At 36.3% G+C, this 21498-nt stretch overlaps 1 protein-coding gene across 1 annotated transcript in view; it reads right to left on the minus strand.

The window, feature by feature from the left end:
• LRP1B (LDL receptor related protein 1B) overlaps positions 1-21498 on the minus strand; it is a 1748032-nt gene that overhangs the window by 632883 nt on the left and 1093651 nt on the right. The window contains exons 28-31 of the mRNA XM_049888441.1: positions 20768-20899; positions 19369-19596; positions 3489-3663; positions 363-457 (exon numbers count right to left, since the gene is read on the minus strand). Coding sequence (XP_049744398.1) covers positions 363-457; positions 3489-3663; positions 19369-19596; positions 20768-20899 — 630 coding nt within the window. The remainder of the gene's footprint in view (positions 1-362; positions 458-3488; positions 3664-19368; positions 19597-20767; positions 20900-21498) is intronic.

Here is a 21498-nt window from a genome sequence, read left to right on the forward strand (position 1 = left end):
GACAAAATAATAACAATCAGGGGAAGCATCAGTATTGCCACTGTAGCAGTGTACCAGACATCCACTAGTGAAAATGAGATATTCATTAATTACATTGTTTTAAGCAATTTCATTACTACTTAATACACATCAAAAAATTCTCTTATTAAAAGCACTTATCTTATGTGGCAGAAAAAGAATGTTTCCTCCTTACCCTACATAGAATGTGTCCCAGTGGATTGGATAAGATTAAAGAATTTCTGATTTAATTTATATTACTAATTTGTAATATTTTCTTTTGGGCTCTAGATCTGGAGACAGTGTTCAATTTCAGGTTTGTCTTATTAAAAACTGCAAAGATTAACTATTAAAAAAATACTTACCAACTGGTTCCTTCTGATTTTGAAAGAGAATCTTGCTGTTACTGCCATCCATGTTTGCCATGTTAATTGTGTTTCCATCTGTCCAGTAGAGTTTCCTTAAAAGAGATACGGATTAAAAATATTAGGTGTAGACATATTTGATGAATAGAAACATGCTCTGAATAGTAAAATTAACATGAAAATGTGTTCTTGAGTCAAGACTAATTCTTTTTAGGAAGTTTCAAAGTTGCTGAGCCACTCACTGACAGTAGCCTACACATTTGTCTTGGAAGAAATCATCACTCTTGCTTTTTCCTTTCATTGAAGTAAAATGATCTCACTTCTGTTTTTCTCCTACTTTGAAACCCAAACATTTAACCATGACCACAGCAAATTATTTCTGTTTTAAGCAGTTCATCAAGATAGAATCATTCCGGGTGTGGAGAAAGCAGACACCATAAAACAAACTCACTTCAATCATTCCTGGTGAGGTATGTTGTTGTTGGTTTCTTAGGTGCTATCTTAGTCATCTAGTGTTGCTATAACAGAAATATCACAAGTAGATGGCTTTAAGAAAGAGAAATTTATTTTCTCACAGTCTAGTAGGCTAGAAGTTCAAATTCAGGGTGTCAGTTCCAGGGGAAGGCTTTCTCTCTCGGCTCTGGAGGAAGGTCCTGGTTGTCAACCTTCCCCTGGACTCGGAGCTTCTCCACGCAGGAACCTCAGTCCCAAAGGATATGCTCTGCTCCCGGCACTGCTTTCTTGGCGTTACAAAGTCCCCCAACTCTCTGCTTGCTTCCCTTACCTTTTATCTCTTGTTAGATAAAAGGTGGTGCAGGCCACACCCCAGGTAAACTACCTTTACATTGGATCAGGGATGTGACCTGAGCAAGGGTGTTACATTCCACCTTAATCTTCTTTAACATAAAATACAATCACAAAATGGAGGACAATCACACAATACTGAGAATCGTGGCCTAACCAAGTAGACACATATTTTGGGGGGACATAATTCAATCCATGATAGGTGCCATTGAGTGAGTTCCAGCTCATAGTGACCCAGTGTATGACAGAATGAAAAACTGCCTGGTCCTGAATCATCCTCACAATCTTTGCTATGTTTGAGGCCATTGTTGCAGCCACTGTGTGTCAATCTATCTCATTGAGGCTCTTCTTCTTTTTCACTGACCCTCTACTTTACCAAGCATGATGTCCTTCTCCAGGGATGGGTCCTTCCTGATAATATGTTCAAAGTATATGAGACGAAGCCTCACCATTTTCCTTCTGGCTGTACTTCTTCCAAGACAGGTTTGTTCACTCTTCTGGCAGTACATAGTATATGCAATATTTTTCACCAACACCATAATTTAAATGCCTCAATTCATCTTCAGTCTTCCCTATTCATCATCCAACATTTGCATGCATGTAAGGTGATTGAAAATACCATTGATTGGGTCAGTCACACCTTAGTCCTCAAAGTGGCATCTCTACTTTTTAACACTTGTGAAGGACAGGGAGAAATAATTTCTGCCAGAAGATGGCAGAATCTGATCTATTTAGCATTGACCCTAACATCAACATGCAATAAACAAGTTATTAACAACTGGCATTCTAATTGGAATCAATCACTTTCCCCGTGTCTCTTTTCATGTTGACCGGTCACTAGTTAGAAACACAAATTAATGTTACCTTACAATACTATAAAAAAAAAAAAAAAATTTTTTTTTTTTTTTTTTACAATACTATAGAAAAATTAGATTTTATGCAAATAAGGGAAATCTGTAATCAGGGATCTTTCTTATAATTTCCATATTTACATTTGCTTTTTTGACTCCATGGTTTTTATAAATGTGTCCTCTGAATTACAAAATGTTATATGGATATATATATATGTCTACTATATATATATAAAAATATATATATATACATATGTGTAATTATGCGTTTTATATATGTGTATCTATCTATCTAGAATATTATTTAATTCAGAGGACACATCTAATTAAACAATGTTTTATACATACAGTCATATGCCACATTACGTCCCTTCAGGCAAAACCCGAACAACATCTGTGGTTCCCATAAGGTAATAATAGAGTTCGAAAATCCCAATCGGAGACTGGGACATAGTGGACATAGCTAGAAGTAGTGAATGCAACAGCTTCCCACATGCAATATGTGTATCTCATGTCTCTTGAGTATGGGCAGTCCCTGGGTTACAAATGAGATATGTTCCTAAGTCAGTCTTTAAGTCAAACTTGTAGGTAAGTTGGAACAGGGATATATGGTTCTTATTTAGTGTCAGTTAGTAAAATTTTGGAGCCCTGGCAATGTAGTGGTTAAGAGTTTGTTTGCTAACCAAAAAGTTGGCAGTTTGAACCCCGCAGCTACTCCTTGGAAACCCTATATGGCAGTTGTACTCTGTCCCGTACAGTCATTATGAGTCAGAATTTGGTTTTTTGGGGTTTAGTCAAGTTTTTGTATTAGCATATAGTACATATTTTACCTTTTTATGCCTATAAAACATTTAAGAAACACTGCCACGTCACAAGTCACAACGTGTTCATGAGCGTCACAAAGTAGTGCATATGTGCGCTATTTTGAACCATTGTATTTAATTTAAGTTTTTAATATAACAGGTTTTATGGCAGTCTGCTCTTAAGTATGAGTTGTCCATCAGATGGTCATAACCGAGGGACTGCCTATAATATGGTGTTTGCACAACGTCCGGATCATATAACATCTTATTTCACAGAGCATATTGTGGACATTAAGCAACGCGTGACTATACATTTACTCCAAATCACAGAGACCCTATAGACAGAGCAGAACTGCTCTATAGGGTTTCCTAGGCTATAATCTTTACAGGAGCAGATCACCAGGTCCTTTCTCCCCTGGAGCCGCCAGTGGGTTTGAACCGACTTTTCAGCTAGCCGCTGAGCACTTAATCACTGTGCCACTAAGGATCCTTATATATACATATATATACCCATACACGCACATATAAAAAATATATATATACACACATATATATACACCTCCCCCACATATATATGTGCGTGTGTGTGTGTGTGTGTGTATAAAATATCAGAGCACAGGTTAGTGGTATTTTGGAAAAACTTTAAAAAAAAAATAATCATACTTTACCCCCTGACTGGGTGAGCCGCAAGACACTGTGGTTTATCGATTCCATGGATAATTGAGGTTTTCAAAGAGCCATCTAATCGTGCCACATTAATTTGAGTTTCATCAAATTCTGAGCTAATCCAGTATAAATTACGTGATACCCAATCCACTGCTAGCCCTCTGATACTCTGAATATCTGTAAAACAGGAAAGAGAAAAGTAAAAGTGAATGAAGTTTCTCATTTTGTTACCTTTCCTAGTAAGTTATTTTCTGTCTCAGAGAAAATTTAATTTACACTTTAATTTGTTAGCTAAAACTGTACAAGACTGTAATCTCATTCCCTTATCAGTCCTTCTTAAAGCATGAATAATCATTAATGTCTCAGTGCTGAGCCATCTGAAGACCTGAAGCAACAATTAGCATTGAAATTACGATAACAGTCAATGATTCACTAGTAAACACTTAGGAGCAGATGCAGGCAGCAGTCTTATGGTCCAAGGTGACCAAAATTCAAATTAGAGTAATAGCTTCTCCAGTTGGTAGCATATCTTCCTAGTAAGAGATAGTACTTGTGGGCCATCAACGAATGGGCTATTTTGTTTTAAGTGCCAATTTGTTACTGAAATGAAATAAAACAATTCAACTTTCCTAAAAGAATCACCAGAGTTGAACAGCTTCAAAGTAGATAATTACAAGAATTGACTGAGGCATGAGAAAAGAAAACAAAATCCTTTTAACATCCCTCCAAAGTGGATCCTATAGAAATTACTGAGATCTAATTAAGTTTGGATTCATTACAGCCAATAAGAATATTTGAATTGCTATTCCTCGACTGGAGCCCTGCTGGCACAGTAGTTAAGAGCTTGCCTGCTAACCAAAAGGTCAGCAGTTTGAATCCACTAGCCGTTCCTTGGAAACCCTCTGGGGCAGTTCTACTCTGTCCTGTAGGGTCCTATGAGTTGGAATCCACTTGAAAGCAACAAGTTTTATTCCTCAATTAGTCAATTAGATATCTTCAAAAGCAAAAATGAAACTTAGGCTTAAATACAATTGCACAATTTAATTAAAGTACTCAAAAATAAAATTTTACGAATGAAAACCCATTAAAATATTAATATGGAAAGTAGGCAAGTTTAGAACCCCATCCTATGGCATTTGACTACTTTCATTTATCTTGCTTTTGTCTTAAGTTTACAGAGTATTAATATTTTCTGGCATACTTTAACTCTTTTACTCTGGAGTTTTTTAGACCAGCATTCTAAAACATACAAGGGGCCTGGAGATTTTGTTACAATGAAGATTCCAGTTCAGTAGGTGTGGGGAGTGGCCAAGGTTTTACAGTTCTGACTACTTCGAGGGTGAGGCCACTTCTGCTGTTCAAGAAGTTGATTACAATCAAAATGCCTCCAGAACCACAGGGCAGCTACTTCTTAGCTCCAGTTGGATTGTTGCTTCTTTCCATTCTATCATTTCTCCAAAGAATCTTAAAATTGGCCAACTAGTTCAAAATTTAAACAGCAAAATAAGGAGGTCCAATAGTCTGGCGTCTGGGGTAAAATGAAATATTGGAGTGGTAGGCTCCTGTACATGTTTAATCCTCCAATCTCAATCGAGCCTACTTTTCTGCTCAAAAGTCCTCTTTATTATTTCTAAATAACTTTTAATTAGAGCATCCTTTGAAAAGTCTTCATGTTTACATTTCTCTCAAATCAATAACTTCTCATTTTGCAAATAATATTTCATCAATATTTTACTGGTTTGTTGGTGAATTCCAAATGTGAGCTTCCTTCATTTCCCAACCCAAAACTTCAACTCTTTACTTTTAGTTATCCTCATCCCTTTCCCTCTTTTACTGAGAAAAAAAGTAGTATACTGTCTCTCTAAAGCTAAACCTGCCCTCTCTAAGTCAAAACCTTCCCTGTCTGATGCTTTTTTCTTTGCCTCACCTAAGGTCTCTATTCCCCCACGTATCTGTCAGTTTGTCATACTGTGGGGGCTTGCATGTTGCTGTGAGAAAGACCACAGCCTTCAGTATGGATTATACCTCAACATAAAGAAAAGAAAAATCCTCACAACTGGGCCACTGAGCAACATCATGATAAACGGAGAAAAGATTGAAGTTGTCAAGGATTTCATTTTACTTGCATCCACAATCAACACCCATGGAAGCAGCAGTCAAGAATTCAAAAGATGCATTGCATTGGGTAAATCTGCTGCAAAGGACCTCTTTAAAGTGTTGAAGAGCAAAGATGTCACCTTGAAGCCCAAGGTGTGCCTGACCCAAGCCATGGTATTTTCAATTGCATCATATGCATGTGAAAGCTGGACAGTGAATAAGGAAGACCGAAGAAGAGTTGACACCTTTGAGTTGTGGTGTTGGAGAATATTGAACATTCCATGGACTGCCTAAAGAACAAACAAATCTGACTTGCAAGAAGTACAACCAGAATGCTCCTTACGATCAAGGGTGGCAAGACTACGTCTCACATACTTTGGACATGTTGTCAGGAGGGACCGGACCCTGGAGAAGGACATCATGCTTGGTAAAGTAGACAGTCAGATAAAAAGAGAAAGATACTCAATGAGATGGACTGACGCAGTGGCTGCAACAATGGGCTCAAGCATAACAAGGATTGTGAGGATGCGGCAGTTTTTCGTTTTGTTGTGCATTGGTCACTGTGAGTCAGAACTGACTCGATAGCACCTAACAACAACAAAGATCTGTATTCCTCACTGTCCTCAATCTACCAGATTAATTGGTTGGCAAGAGACAGTTATTGCTATAATGAGATTTGGGTTCATGTTCCAGGCCGTTTGCCTGTTTTTGTTTTTTTTCCAATTATATCACTTAAACGTTTTTCAGCCTGTTTCTTATCTGTAAAATGGGGCTATTTACAGATAATATATAAATCAAACCTTTTGCCTTCAAGTCAATTCTGACTCATAGTGACCCTATAGGACTGAGTACAACTGCTCCATATAATTTCCAAGGCCATAAATCTTTACAGAAGCCTACTGTTACATCTTTCTCCTGCATAGTAGCTACTGGGTTCCAACGTTCACCTTTCACTTCATAGTCAAGCACTTTAGCACTGCACCACCAGGGCTTCTAGAAATTACATAGGCTTTTTAATGTACTAAATTAAACAATGTGTGTTGATGCAACTCAATGTACGTTTGAGGAGTACTTTGCCAATCCAAGAACTCAATATTTCTTCATTTTTCCCCTAAAATACATGTTCTCCAAAGTCTTTTTGGCTGTCATCTCTGCTCACATCATTTTATTCATTTTGATTGACTCCTACTCACGGCCTAGAAAATGCATTTCTGTCTTAAATTGTAAAGCATAGACAAAGGTAAACTATTAATACATATTTAGTCCTGTCATTTCTACGGTACATGCTGTCTCAAATCCACTTCTGTTTTAATATTGAAATAGCATCCTGTCTTTTCCACTTGCAAACAATTGATTTAGCAGCTGCCTGGGTGGCTCAAAGGGTTAAGAAGGGCTCTGGTGGACAAGTTTGCCAATCCGCTTCCAAAAGAAGCAGGTCTAGTTCTACTCTCTTTACATGGAGCTGCCATGAGTCAGAATCGACTCAGGGGCAATTAACAAGTTTATTTTTCTGAGTATAGAGCTCTGCATCATGACCTTCACCTGCCCCAAGGTTTCCTAGCTTCAAACCACCAAGAGAGTGCTGCCCACATTCTTTAGCCTGGTTTTCTGTGTTATCTGAATATAACTACCTTCCCAAACATGTTTACCACTATTTTTAATAAAAAAAGCTAATGTATTACCAAGTTTCCAGACTTGTCCTGACCTTGGAACCCACAACATCTCTACCTGGCTAAGTCTTATGAAAACTAGACCAGCTGATAAGCACCACCAGTCTTTAGTCACAAAATCCTGACTTAATCAATTCTCCTTCTATATATTTCCACTGGAAAGATTTTCTCCTTCTGCCTGACTCGACAGTACTGCTTCTGGTTGATCCCTTTCCACTTAATGTGATAATTATTTATATTTCGTATTACTACTCTCCTATATGCATTTTGGAGGCCTCGTGGCGTAGTGGTTAAGAGCTCAGGCTGCTAGCAAAAAGGTCAGCAGTTCAAATTCACCAGCCACTCCTTGGAAACCCTATGGGGCAGTTCTACTCCATCCTATAGGGTCACTATGAATCAGAATCGACTCGACAGCAACAGGTTTTTTTGTTTGGTTGTTTTTTATTTTGCTTTTTTTTGGGGAAGCCTCTTTAAAAATTATCTTAACATATTTCTCTCCCCAAATGCATACGACATTACCTTGAACAGAAATATTTTTTAATGAATTAAAAAATTAGTGAAGTGAACTATCCAGAAGTTTAATGATTTGTGAGCTAGGAAAATTAATTACAAGATACTCAAATCTGTTTTCAGGAGTACATACCTGAATTTATACTCAGGCAATCTCAGTTCTAATCCTCTATCCTTACTGTTTTTCTGTCTCCAGATTGGACTTTCTGATTGTCATATACATGTCTAACTTAAAGCTTTTTTTTTTTTAAAGCTTAGTGTCTTCCTTGACCACCTACTAATGTCCAAGTCTAGAAGTTTTAGAGTCCTCTGATAAATTCCTTATACAGGTCTGTGGGCGTGGGCGGGGGATAGGCATATAAACATCACCATATGTTTAATAATTTTTTTTCTCCCCTTGATAAAAATTTGAAGTAATAAATTCTGGATCTTAACTGTTGTTTTTAAGTAAGTCAGACCAAGACTTCTGAGTAACTTTCTCAGACAAGTTCAGTTCTCATTACTGAGCTACAGCTGCTAACCAAAGGATCGGGAGTTCAAATCCACCAGGTGCTTCTTGGAAACTATGGGACAGTTCTACTCTGTCCTATAGAGTCTCTGTGAGTTGGAATCAACTCTACGGCAACAGGCAGGGTACCTATCACTTCTTGAACTAAAGCAGATGAGATATTCTGAAAGTCCCTCAATTGCCACAAAGTTACCGGATTGTATGATACATTATAACTTTTAAATGAGATCACAAAACAAAAGGGGACATCTGTGAGTGCTGGAACATGCCACTCACATGTTAGTTGACACCATGATGTAGACAAATGGGGGTGCAGAAGCTGGTGCAGAAGCCGACACTGAGAATCCAGGGTTGTGGATTATTAGTTTCTCAGTGCAATAGGGTTGGATCCTTAAACTCATGAAGGCCAGAGAGCTATTCCAGGCCAGTAATTAAAAGGGTCTACACCTTCACCTTCAGTGATAGATGGGTGAAAACAAACAAACAAACTCTGCCCCATTACAAAGAAAATCAATTAAGAACAAACACAAAACATCTTTTTCTCTGTTCCTGCTCTAAGTAAGGAAAAAAAATCAGAATTTCTAAATATATGACTCCACTTGAGCAAGAGATTACAAGTTTATAATCAAGCAATCCCTATATAAAATAAGGGAAGAATCAAGTTAAAGTGATTTTTGTCTTGTAATTACTCCCTGCTCCCTCTAATAGAAGCAAATTCAAATTCCTTGTGGAAAGAAAAAAAAAAATCCTTAATCAAATCCTCACAGTTCTCACAGGTTGTTCATCGTTATAATAGATCAGAACAAAAGATTAAAGCACACACACACACAAAGAAGTGAGACATAAGAGCTGGAGTCGAGAAAAAATAAGCAGTAGGTTGAAACCTCCAAATTCTTCATACTTTTAAAATATCGTGTCTAAAACAAAGAAAATGATTGGAATATTTATAAAAGAATAAAGATGCTATGAATAATAAGGGACAAGACTTGATCTTAAGAATTCACTTGGAAGATATGAATGAGAACCAAAAAGACTTGTGAATATTTTAAAAAAAGAATACAATAGTAAAAAAAAAAAAAAAAAAAAAACTCATTGAAAAAAAATAACTTATTGGATGGATTAAGCAGAATATTAGATACAGCTGAACTAGTGAATGTAAGACAAATTGACCAGAGCCAGCCCAGAGAAACAAGAAGAAAAGTAAGAGAGTTGGAGGATAAGACTAGTGCATGTCTAATCAATTTCCAAAGAAGGCAGAGAGAAAAAATCAGAGAAAATAGAAATATTTGAGTTGTCTTTATTTCCTCCTGAACTGATAAAAAACAGGACAGCAGAGAAAGCACAACAGATATTTGAAATGGCATAATAAAAAATATTGTAATGAAGACAAACAAAAAATGCTAAAAACAGCTAGAGAGAAAAGACGCATCACCAACAAAAGAATAAAAATAAAAATTAGGTTATATTCGGGTTCCCAAAAGCAATAAGGCCAGTCAAAGGATAGTGGAATAATATCTGCAAAAGTCTGAGAGAAAATAATCTTTAACTTAGAATTTTATACTCAACAAAATTATCTTTCAAAAACAAAGACTAAAATATTTTCAGGTAACAGCATCTTGGAGATTATCACTAACAGATTTCCAATAAAAATAAAGGAACTTTAAAGGAAGTAATTCAGAGAGAATAAAAATGATCACAGAAAGAATGCCTAATGATAAGCACATAAATTGATTAACATATAGATAAATCTAAATGAAGAAAAACTGGTTTCCAATTCCTTGGTTATGAGATTTATTCTTTTAAAATATATATATATATATATATTTTAATTTCTTAGAAGTGGAACTTCCAACACCAGTGTCTTGAAGTGGGCATGAAGGGCTTTATCTGCACTAGGCATACCTCCAAAGGAGGAAAAATTCCCAACTCTCTTATAAACCTTCATTGGGTAGATAAGATTAGCAGTAATGATATCGAATGAAAACTCATTTGAAGTGGGTTTCTGGGCAATTTTTCTCTATTCTTAGGAACAAGATTTAAAAAAAAAAAAAAGCTGGCAACTTTCCTTGAAAAGATTTCTCAAGGGAACATTATATACATTCAATAGTCTATTTGTTCCAATGGATGGAAAATGTAAAAAAAATATATATATATGCATATATATGTATATATATGCATATATATTTGTATGCATGTTACTGTCATGGATTGAATTATGTCCCCCAAAAAGTCTATGTATCAACTTGGTTAGGCCATGTGTGGTTGTCCTCCATTTTGTGATTATAATAAATTTTTTGTTAAGAGGATTAGGGTGGGATTATAACACCACCCTTACTCAGGTCACCTCCTGATCCAATGTAAAGGGACTTTCCCTGGGGTGTGGCCTGCACCGCCTTTTATCTCTCAAGAGGAAGGAAACAAGCAGAGAGTTGGGGACCTCACACCACCAAGAAAGCAGCACCAGGAGCAGAGTGCGTTCTTTGGACACGGGGTCCCTGTGCCTGAGAAGCTCCTCGATCAGAGGAAGATTGAGGACAAGACTTTTCCTTCGGAGCCAACAGAGAGAGAAAACCTTCCCCTGGAGCCGATGTCCTGAATTTGAACTTGTAACCTACTAGACTGTGAGAGAATAAATTTGTCTTTGTTAAAGCCATCCACTTGTGGTATTTCTGTTATAGCAGTACTAAAAGATGATGCTGAAAGAAAACTCATTTGAAGTGGGTTTCTGGACAATTTTTCTCTATTCTTTGGAATAAAATTAAAAAAAAAAAAACAAGCTGGCAACGTTTTTGAGAAGTTTTCTCAAGGGAACATTATAAACATTCAATATTCTATTTGTTCTAGTGGATGGAAAATGTAAATATATATATAATATATACATGTATATGCATATATATTTGTATGTATGTTACTATGTGACTAAAATTAATAAAACATCCCTGCATCTAGCTTAAAATATAGAACATTACAAATGATTTAGGATTACTCTCTGCCCACCTTCATTAATGTTATGCCTTCCCAACCCTGTACGATTTAGTGTTTGGTGGTTTTGCCGCTTTTAATATCTCTGTATATATCCCAAATCTATACTGTGTTTGTAGAAAATATAGGGGTAAATTAGTTCATATGTCTTAATGCTCTAAGCTTATAATTACTCCTCTCTTAGAAAAAGGTCTCATTGATGATTTGGGGAAATGCCTGAAGCAACCCTTCTCTTGTTCCTCTTATTTTCATCTGAATTAATATCAACAACATCCTTTCAATTACCCTCTTCATCTTCATTTCTCTCTCGGTCTTTGGGTTCGATTACTTCTACATCTATAATACCCTAGGTGTCTGTCACTTTTTAGGTATATTTTATTGTTCTAGTCTAATTTTTGTTTTAGACTTAGAACATTTCTGTAAACTTCTGATTGTAATCTTGTCTGCAATTTCTCACTTTTCCAATCTTCCATATTCCCAACTGATTTTTTCTTCAAAAGAGTTTGTATCACATATATCCATTGCTATCAACTCAATTCCGACTCATAGCAACATTATCGGACGGAATTGTCCCATAGGGTTCCCAAGGGTCTAATCTTTATGGAAGCAGACTACCACGTCTTTCTCCCACGGAATGGCTGGTGGGTTTGAACCACCAACCCTTGATTTAAGCAGCCAAGCTCTTAACCACTGTACCACCAGGGCACCTTTGTATCAAATATACCATCTTCGAAAGTCCTAAGTGGCTCCCCATCACCTTGAGAGAAAAAACAAAGGGACAAAACAGTTCTTCACCCAGGCATGAGGTCCTCTAAGATCTGCCCTTATATGAGTTTTCTGGCTTACAATTTCTAGTTATCCCACACTATTTGAAATGTCCAGACTTTTTCACCTATTCATTCCCAAGTAGAACAGGCAGTCCCTGGGTTACAAACCAGATTAGTTCCTAAGTGTGTCTTTAAGTCAAATTTGTAGATAAGTTGAAACAGGTGCAAAGTTTTTATTAAGCTTTACTCTAGCACAAGAAAAGGCTTGAAGCATTTCAATGATTTAAAATCTGCACGTGCAACACGTGGAGGTGGTTGGGATAAAGAATTTGTTGTGATTTTTTTTTTTTTTTTTAAGGGCTGGTTCAACCCTTTCAAAGTGAGGGCAAATTTACATAACATTACATAATGTTACGTAACATTAAAGGGCAAGTCAGAGATTTGAAACTGGGGACTTGCTCTATTTTTCTCCCAAGTCCTGGCCTGAATACTACCTCCTCGGTGAGCACTGTGGTATAATCTCAAATCAGAATTCAGTAATCCTTGTGCTAATTTTCTGAGAAGAGGTGTACACGTTTGTTAAAGTCCTTATTCCATTTGACCTCATATTTTAGCTAGTTGTTCCCATCTCTTTCACCAGATGTGGCATTCCTTGAAGTATGTCTACACCCCTGCAGTGTCCCAGATATAAAATAGAACCCACAAAATGGTATGAATGCAATAAAAGTCTGAGATAAAATAAAATATCATATTTATCTTCTTAGACTAAAAGATAAAGAATATAAAAAGTATGGGTCATTTAACACCCACTATAGCACCACCACTGTATATATGGAAACCCTGGTGGTGTAGCGGCTAAGTGTTATGGCTGCTAACCAAAAGGTCGGCAGTTCGAATCTGCCAGGCACTCCTTGGAAACTCTATGGGGTAGTTCTACTCTGTCCTATAGTCCCTATGAGTCGGAATCATAGGGACTATAGTTCTACTCTGTCCTATAGTCCCTATGAGTCGGAATCGACTCGACGGCAGTGGGTTTTTTTGGGTGGGACTGTATATATGCAGATCTCAGTGAAGTGACATTTGCAGGTAAGGTTTTTGCCTTTTATTTATTTTTTTCTTAATCACAGACATTGACGTTCTTCTGCTGAAAGACTTCCTGGGTGAAAATGAAAATTGAAAAATCCCATTCAGAAATAGGTAAGACACCAGATGTTCCCTATATTTGTTTTACTTTCTACTTCTATTCAAGGCCTGTTTCCAAAATCTGGATCTTACTGTTATTACTGACCTTTTTTATTTTGTTCATTCTCTAGGAACCAATGTTCAGAATAGTCTGTGTTTTTCCCCCTAAGCATTTTCATTACTAGGCACAATTAAATATGGCATCTTCAAAAATAGAGGGAATGGATCTTTAGTCCGCACTGACAAAATAATTTTTGACAGAAGTAGATAACAATTTTAAATATGAATGAAAATTTCCTTCCAAATAGGTCCAATTAGTTTCAAAGTATCATTGAGAATTGAATTATATATATATGGTAGCAACGTGATCAAAAAGTCAGGGTTTAAATGGTCTCTATCATTTTAGTTACCCAAACAAAAAACAACAAAAAAGCATATGATTATATGATAATTTCCTATCACAGAAGAGAGTATTCTTTACAGAAATAAACAGATATGTTTCTAATTTATATTCATCTTTCATTTGAGTTTTCTGCTTAACTCAACGTAACAATCCAGTTCATTCAAATAGTAGATGACTGTGGTTGCTGCTGTTGTTAGGTGCTATCGAGTCAGTTCTGACTCACAGAGGCCCCATGTATAACAGAATGAAACATTGCTTCATTCTTGTCATCCTAAGTGACTCTAGTACTAACAAAAACACTTTGCTCAAACAATTGCACTTGTCCAAAGCTAAGCCCTTAATTTTCTAAAGGTGAGCAATGTATGCATTGCCCTAGAATAATCAGAAGCATCAAGGGCTTCTTCCAATTAAAAAAAGAAATTCTATTGACAATGGCCTAGAATCTCATAAAGCTGCCAGCGTATCTCTAAAAGCTTTTGCTTATCTTTCAGAATAAACAAAAAAAACTAATGGCAAGGGGATAGAATAACCCAAACACTCCATCTGGATGTGACTGGACGAACTCCGCAGAGCATGCTGAGTGTGTATTAAATGAACCCCGGAAAGGAATATTATGCACAAACCATGTGTTAAAGCCTTTGCTTTCCAGCTTGCTGAGATTCTTTATTCTTAAAAGGAAGGGACAGTTGGGGAGAAAAGAGAATGGTTTTGGAATCAAAAGCCTGAATTCTAACTTGGATGCAGAAAAAGCTCTGGTATTTCCTGCTATGGTAAACCTGAGCAAGATGCTTCCTCATCTATAAAAGGAGAAGGCAAATATGTTCCACAAAGTGTTGTATGAGGAATACATGATAAATAAAATAAAGACAGGTACAAAGATAAAAAGTCAACTGTATTACTGCTGGCTTAGGAACCTTAAAGTATATTACTCTCCTTCCCCGTCCCCCACTGTGTTAACTGTAGTTAGTACTTTGTGTTTTTTTTTTTTTTTAGGCAATCTATAATACAATAGGGAAACCCCGGTGGCCTAGTGGTTAAGAGCTATGGCTGCTAACCAAAAGGTCGGCAGTTCGAATCCACCAGGTGTTCCTTGGAAACTCTATAGGGTAGTTCTACTCTGTTCTATAGGGTCACTATGGGTCAGAATCAACTTGACCGCAACTGTTTTTTTTTTTCTTTTTTCTTTTTTTAATCCAGTAGGTCCCTGGGTGGTGCAAACAGTTTGCACTCAACTACTAACTGAAAGGTTGGTGGTTCAAATCCCCTCAGAGAAATCCACTCAATGGTGCTGTGGAAGAAAGGCCTGATGCTTTACTTCCATAAGATTACAGCCATTAAAAATCTGACAGAGTGCGTTCTACTTTGACACACATGGGGTCGCCATGAGTTGGAATCAACTCCACAGCAAAGTTTTTGTTTTATTATATTATCTAATAAAGCATAATTCTGGGCAGTATATGACTACCCCAGAGGGGCAATTGAGCTTGTGGGGCCATATTAAAAGGAAGACACCTAGGACTGAGATCATTAATTCATAGCCACAGGAATGACATAACGAATCCTCTAATTGTAGGGTAATGAAGATAACGGGAGCTCTGTGGATGTAGTCCTGAGTATGAATTTGTCTCTCTCATTTCTTTCTTTTTTTTTTTTTGATTTGCAACAGTGGTTTAGCATCTGTTAGTTTAAGTAGAATGAAAATAATACATAAGTAGAGCATTATAAAGATTAGATGAAATAATGCTATGAAGTGCCTTATATGGTGCTTGGTACATTAATAACAACTAATATTATACATCAGATTAGAAATATAAATCTGAGAGCATGACTAATTGAAAAAATATTTGGACCAAGCAGTGACTGATTCAAGTAGGATTACCACCGGAGAGTATACACTTATACACAACTAGCAAGAAACTCTGCCAGAGATGGTTAGAGTTGTTTATGTTTTCTTAGGATAAAATTACCTTTGGTTTTTGTGAAAAGGGTATAATAACACATATGTGTTAAATTTTATAATGAATGTGTCTATATAGCTATGTATTAGTATTTATCACTTTGATGAAAGTACCTGCCTCTATAGGAAACCACTATAGCAAACAGCTTAGGAGTGTGATATATAAATAGAGGTTAGTTTTTGAAAACGATCTGCTAGGAAGAAACAATGGGAGACAGGTGGGACAAAGAATAAATTTGGAGTCCAATTTTTGAAGCTGCTTTTCATACTAGACTTTGACTAAAGAAGATAAGGAAATAAAATGTCTCTCAAAAATAAGTTCAACAATATAAAAGATCTAGAATAGGAAGCACATAGCCACAAAAGGTTTTTTTAGTGGTTACTAGCGACTAAACAGAGGGGGGACTGGGGGATTATTGCTTAAAGGGTACTGCGTTTCTCTTTGGGGTGACGAAAGCTTTTGGAAATGGACAGTGGTGACGGTTGCACCATCTGGTGAATATAGTTAAATTGCTGAATTGTACATTTAAAAGTGGTAACTATGGCAACTGTTTTTTTATATATATTTTACCAAAATAGAATGAAAAAACAAAACCAGACAAACAAAAACCACCACAGATCCAACAGAAGGAGGAGAGCTTAGCGAGCCACTGCAGGGGCCAATAGTGTTTAGAGGAGAAAAGTCTCCAGAGAGTCATTCCCAAGAAATCTAAAAGATGAAAGGATAAAATAATGTAGTTACTGCATTTGAGATCTTTTGATGAGTTCATAGATGGACTGTCAAAAGTTCATCTCATTTTCTTTTTTTTTTTCTATTAATGAAATGATGTTATTAGTCCTTAACAACGTTTCACCCTAGAAGAAAGAGAAAGGCAACACCATTCAACCTGTGGAGTAACGCAGAAGTGGACTCATCCTTGACGATGCTTATTCCTCAACTGCCACATCCAATCAATTGTTAAGTTGCTTTATATTTTTATTCTTTGGTGTCTGTATAACCTGTTCAATTTCTCCATCTCTGATGCTCCAACCCTAGACTGCGTTCTACCATCTCTTCCTGGAACTACTAAAGCAGCTAACTAACTTCTCTCAGGGCTCACTGCTTGCCTACAGTCTATCCCAGGTCTAGTCCTTTCTCTAAAAAAACAGAACAGCTAAAGTTATCTTTTTCAAAGACAAATCTAATCATGTAGACTCACCTTCTTTAAAATGCTTCCTTGGTTTCTATTATTTTTAGTATTAAGATAAAAATAGTAAATAACATCACATAAAGGCCAGTATGATTTGACTCCTGATTTCTTCAACTCCTTCCACTTGTACAGCATCTCTTCTTCTGTGCTTCATTCTATTCAGTCCACCTTAGCTCTCCTTGATTTCATAAAATATTTCAATTCCACCTTGCCGAAGAGGCTTTGCACATGCTTTTTTCCTCATTTGAAATGCTCCCCGACCCCTATTTCCACTCTACAACACATACAAATTCATCTAGTATCTCATTGGAGATATCAGCTCAATCATCTCTCCTCTGGTAAGTCAGTTCCTGTTGTTTTATGTTCTCATGGCTCCATGTTACACTAAAGTATGCATCCTAGTTGTAAATTTCATATTTATTCATGTGGATCATTAAGGTCTCGATAGCCCACCATGTTGGAAGCTTCCTGAACATAAAGACTCTGTCTCTTTTTGGGGGAGTGAAGTTGGGAAAGAGGAGCCTTCCTACTTTAACACATCACCTAGCACATTCCTTAGTTTATAGAAAGCATTCTAATATTTGCCCGAATAATGGTATAAATAATCATCCATCCTCATAAGTATATGTAGTCATTATTTCTCAAATTATGGCTAATAATTTAAATTGAGTCTACTAAGTGGAAATAAGTCTGCGATGTCCACAAAGATAAAATCACTAAATTACTACTAAACAATAATCCATAATTAGATAAAGTGTCCCAACTGTTTTTTTTTTTCTTTTAAATAAAGATCATCTTTCGTTCTATACAATTTACAAAGTCTTTTAGAAAGCATTTAACATTCATGACAAAATGCTTCAAAAATTTTCTGTTAGATTTTGATGAATTTCTTCTGGGAAATCTACCTAACCTACTGTCAATCTTGGAAGGAGCCTAATGTACTTTAACTGGTCCTTCAAAATTGCTTGCATGTTATTATGATGCTGGAAGCTATACTGCTGGTATTTTAAATACCAGCAGAGTCAAACATGGTAGACAGGTTTCAGGGGAGCTTCCAGACTTAGATAGGCTAGGAAAAATGTTCTGGCAATCTACTTCCAAAAATTAGTCATTGAAAACCCTACGGATAACAGAATATTGTCAGAGACTTTGACTTGTTTACTTTGGATGAGGCATCACAGGGGACCCATTGCTGGAGAAGGACATCATGCTTGATAAAGTGGAGGGCCAGCAAAGGTAAGGGAAACCATCAATGAGATGAATTGACACAACGGCCACAACAACTGACTCAAACTTGCCAAGATCACAAAGACGGCACAGGACCGGGAAATGTTTTGTTTTGATATACAAGGGATTGCTATGGGTCAGAGCAAACTCAAGGGCAACTAACAGCAATATAACAATGACCTTTTACTGGACATTTTTCTCATTTTAAATTCACTCTAACAATGATTATTAAAGCATTTTTATCTTCTCCTCCCCTATAAGAATTTCTTTACAAAGAGAAAATGTTTGCATTAGCTTTTTTAGAAAGTCTCTTCCCTTGTGGCAAGTTTGAAATAAATATCTGAACTAGCTTATAAGCAATTCACTTGAGAAATTGCTCTAACAGTACTAATCTGACATCGATAAAGAACTAACCTAAATGCAAGAGTATTTTAGTGGTCAGATGCTCTCAGATCTACTAGTGGTATTCAGGCCAACTTTCTAGTATTATACATGGAAAATTATTTTTTAAAAGCACTGTGAATTTAAAACCTGTACTTACTCTTTTTATTAAGAAATTGATCATTACTCAAATAAGGTCTGATTTTAAATTTTCGGTCTGCTTCAAAGCACAGGTAATTTATATATCTTTATGGATTACTGATTACCCCCATCTTCCCCCAAATAGTGCTGCCGTGCTCAGGGGGCATGGCTTTGAAGAGAAGCTGGGACTTGTTAGGTTTTAAAACATTGACATTAGTGCATTTGTGGCAAACAATAGGTGTTCATCAGAGACTCGTTCAATAAAATAATAAAAATTAACCCCAAAATCATGACAGACCAAAATTTAAGCAAATATTCTAATAATTCAATGATAAATTTTAGAGAATGTTCAAGAACTGCAATTACATTTATATCTCGTTTTAGCTATATTTTTTACTTTGGGCAAAGTTACCTTTTTTTAATGGTTAATCTAGCAATATTTACTGAGAACCTGTGTAGGATTCAATCTGCAGGGCCAGGAGGTAGGTAGGAACGGGTTCTCTACCTTATTTGCATGGTCTAGTTCTGAAGAAAGATGAGCAAAATAGATTGAAAATAAGGAAACTGGTCTATCTCAATGCCTTATCTTTCCCCTGTGCAAGCATAACTATTTAAGGAGATCCATTTTAATTTTTTTTTTCTTCCTGTGAAAGTAAACTTCTAGCTATCACACTACTATATGCAATATAATTATAACATTCTACCATTGAAGGATGTAGCATATTATTAAATCTCTGAATAACCAATTCAAACTTTCAATTAACAACACTGAGTGGGATAATAGAGAAGGATTACAAAAGAGACCTGTGATTATGACAAATTGAATAACAAACATATTTTAAGTTGTAACATGCGCAAGTCTTTTACCTCTTGATATAACAGTTTCCAAACCAGTTCCATTAATAAAGGCACGCTTAATGGTTTGTGTTTTAACATCCGTCCAGTATAAACGTTCCTCTGATGCGTCGAAGTCTATCACTGTGACATCATCAATATCAGGGACCGTAAAGGCCGTGATAAAGTTAAAATACGGATTGTCAATATCAACTCCTCTGATTTCAGAATGCCTTGCATAAAGAAGAAATTTTTTCATCTCTAGGGAAAAAAAAAGATATTAAGTGTGGTTCTCTTAAGAAGTTGGCAAGTTTAAAACAACCTAGGAATTCTAAAATATTACTTGCAGACTATTTAATAGGTTTTTTTTTTAACCCTGTAAAATCATAATTGAGATTTGATGGAGACATTAGTGAAGAAAATGATTTCTCTATTTTTAATTAAGGTACTTGATAGAAACAAACATAAAACAATTTGAAACCCTTAAGTCATCATTTTGCTTTTGCTAGAAAGGCCAAGAAATTCCCTTGAATCTATTTGATCTTGGAATTTCAGACAAATTTCCTAAAACATATGAGCTCTGTACATGCCAACAACCATATTTGCTCTTTGTATATGATTTTAACTTACTATTGTATTGCATTAATTTTTTTTTAATAGAATCTAAGTTTTTTTCCTCATTTGTATCATTTTCCTTCCACAGGCACCTTTCTTGTACTGAATTTGTGGAAGCTCAGTAGGAGTCATGGATATTCTATTCTTTTGTTGTTCTCTTTGGAATTATTGTTATTATCTGAGCTAGGTTATTATCGTTTAAAATTAAAGCCACATGTGCCTAAATTCATGATTGCGATTTCTCTACGTGACCTTAAAAGTAATTGTTTTGCAAAAAAACACTAAAAAATAAAACCACTTTGATTTTCATTCAGAAATTTTATTATATTTTAAGTGTGCTGTTTAAATATTTTTTTTAAAAAAATCTTTCCAAGTTATATATTTTACATCATTTCCCGCCCTTCACGTTGATAATCCCATACACAGGGATGCTAAAGTGACTTTGGGAGAAGAGCAGGAGGAGATTAACGCTGTTAAATTCCTCTTTATTATGCAGGTTACCTACATCATCATTTTCTGATAATGCACTTTCGCTTACAAATCTCCCTGCTTTGCAGAGATAAATTCTGCTATAGCACTAAAATAAGAAAGTCGCAGGGAAAAAAATGAAACCGGTAATAAATAGCAAAGTACCACATGGCACATATTTGAAGAATTTGTCAGTCTCCCCAAAAGCAAATGAATCATAGTAGCACCTAAAATGTTTCTTTTAAGGAAGTTAAAACCTCCTCTGCTTTCCCCTGAGTAAAGCCTGAATCCTAATACAATTAAAGAGAATTCAACTTGACTTTTTAGATAAGAGCAGTCAGAAATTTACCGTAGCAGGTCTTCTTGTCTGAGGCGAGCTTCATCAGGTGGGGACACGCGCAAGCAGCACTTCTGTTATGATTGATCAGACAGAGGTGAGAGCAGGGGCCTTTGCCGTCATTAGCTGCACAAGGATTGGGAGCTGCAATCACACAGTGAAATATTAGCAGTGGAGAAGGAAGAACGTATAGAGAACCTCTGAGGTTGACAGGGGTTATTGACTTAATGATTCAAAGTGAAGTTCCCTACATAGCACCCATTACTAGGGTGATTAATATGACAATAATAGACAATCATACACAGCAATTGCATTAATGGAAACATTTTTCCTCCTCAAAGATTTAGCAATAAGATAACACCTTCAATTTCCTCTAAGATGAATGGCAAGCATCCTACCGTTTTAAAGCAAAGAAATTTTTTTTTTTAAAGGAATTCATCTGAGTAAAATCAGGAATGATTATTGAATTTAGTATATAATTAACACTTGCAGACTATAACCCAGACATTGGGTGTTCTAATGGGTGTCGTTATTTTCCTAACCTACTATACAGACTCCTTTCTCATCTTAGCGTGCTACTCTTAAAGGTTTCCCTAGGAAATGGTCGCATAGTGGTTAAGAGCTATGGCTGCTTACCAGAAGACCGACAGTTCAAATCCACCAGGTGCTCCTTGGAAACTCTATGGGGCAGTTCTACTCTGTCCTATGGGGTGGTTACGGGTCGGAATCAACTTGATGGCAAT

The sequence above is a fragment of the Elephas maximus genome, chromosome 6, assembly GCF_024166365.1.
Source record: "Elephas maximus indicus isolate mEleMax1 chromosome 6, mEleMax1 primary haplotype, whole genome shotgun sequence".
In the NCBI taxonomy this organism is placed as follows: Eukaryota; Metazoa; Chordata; class Mammalia; order Proboscidea; family Elephantidae; genus Elephas; species Elephas maximus.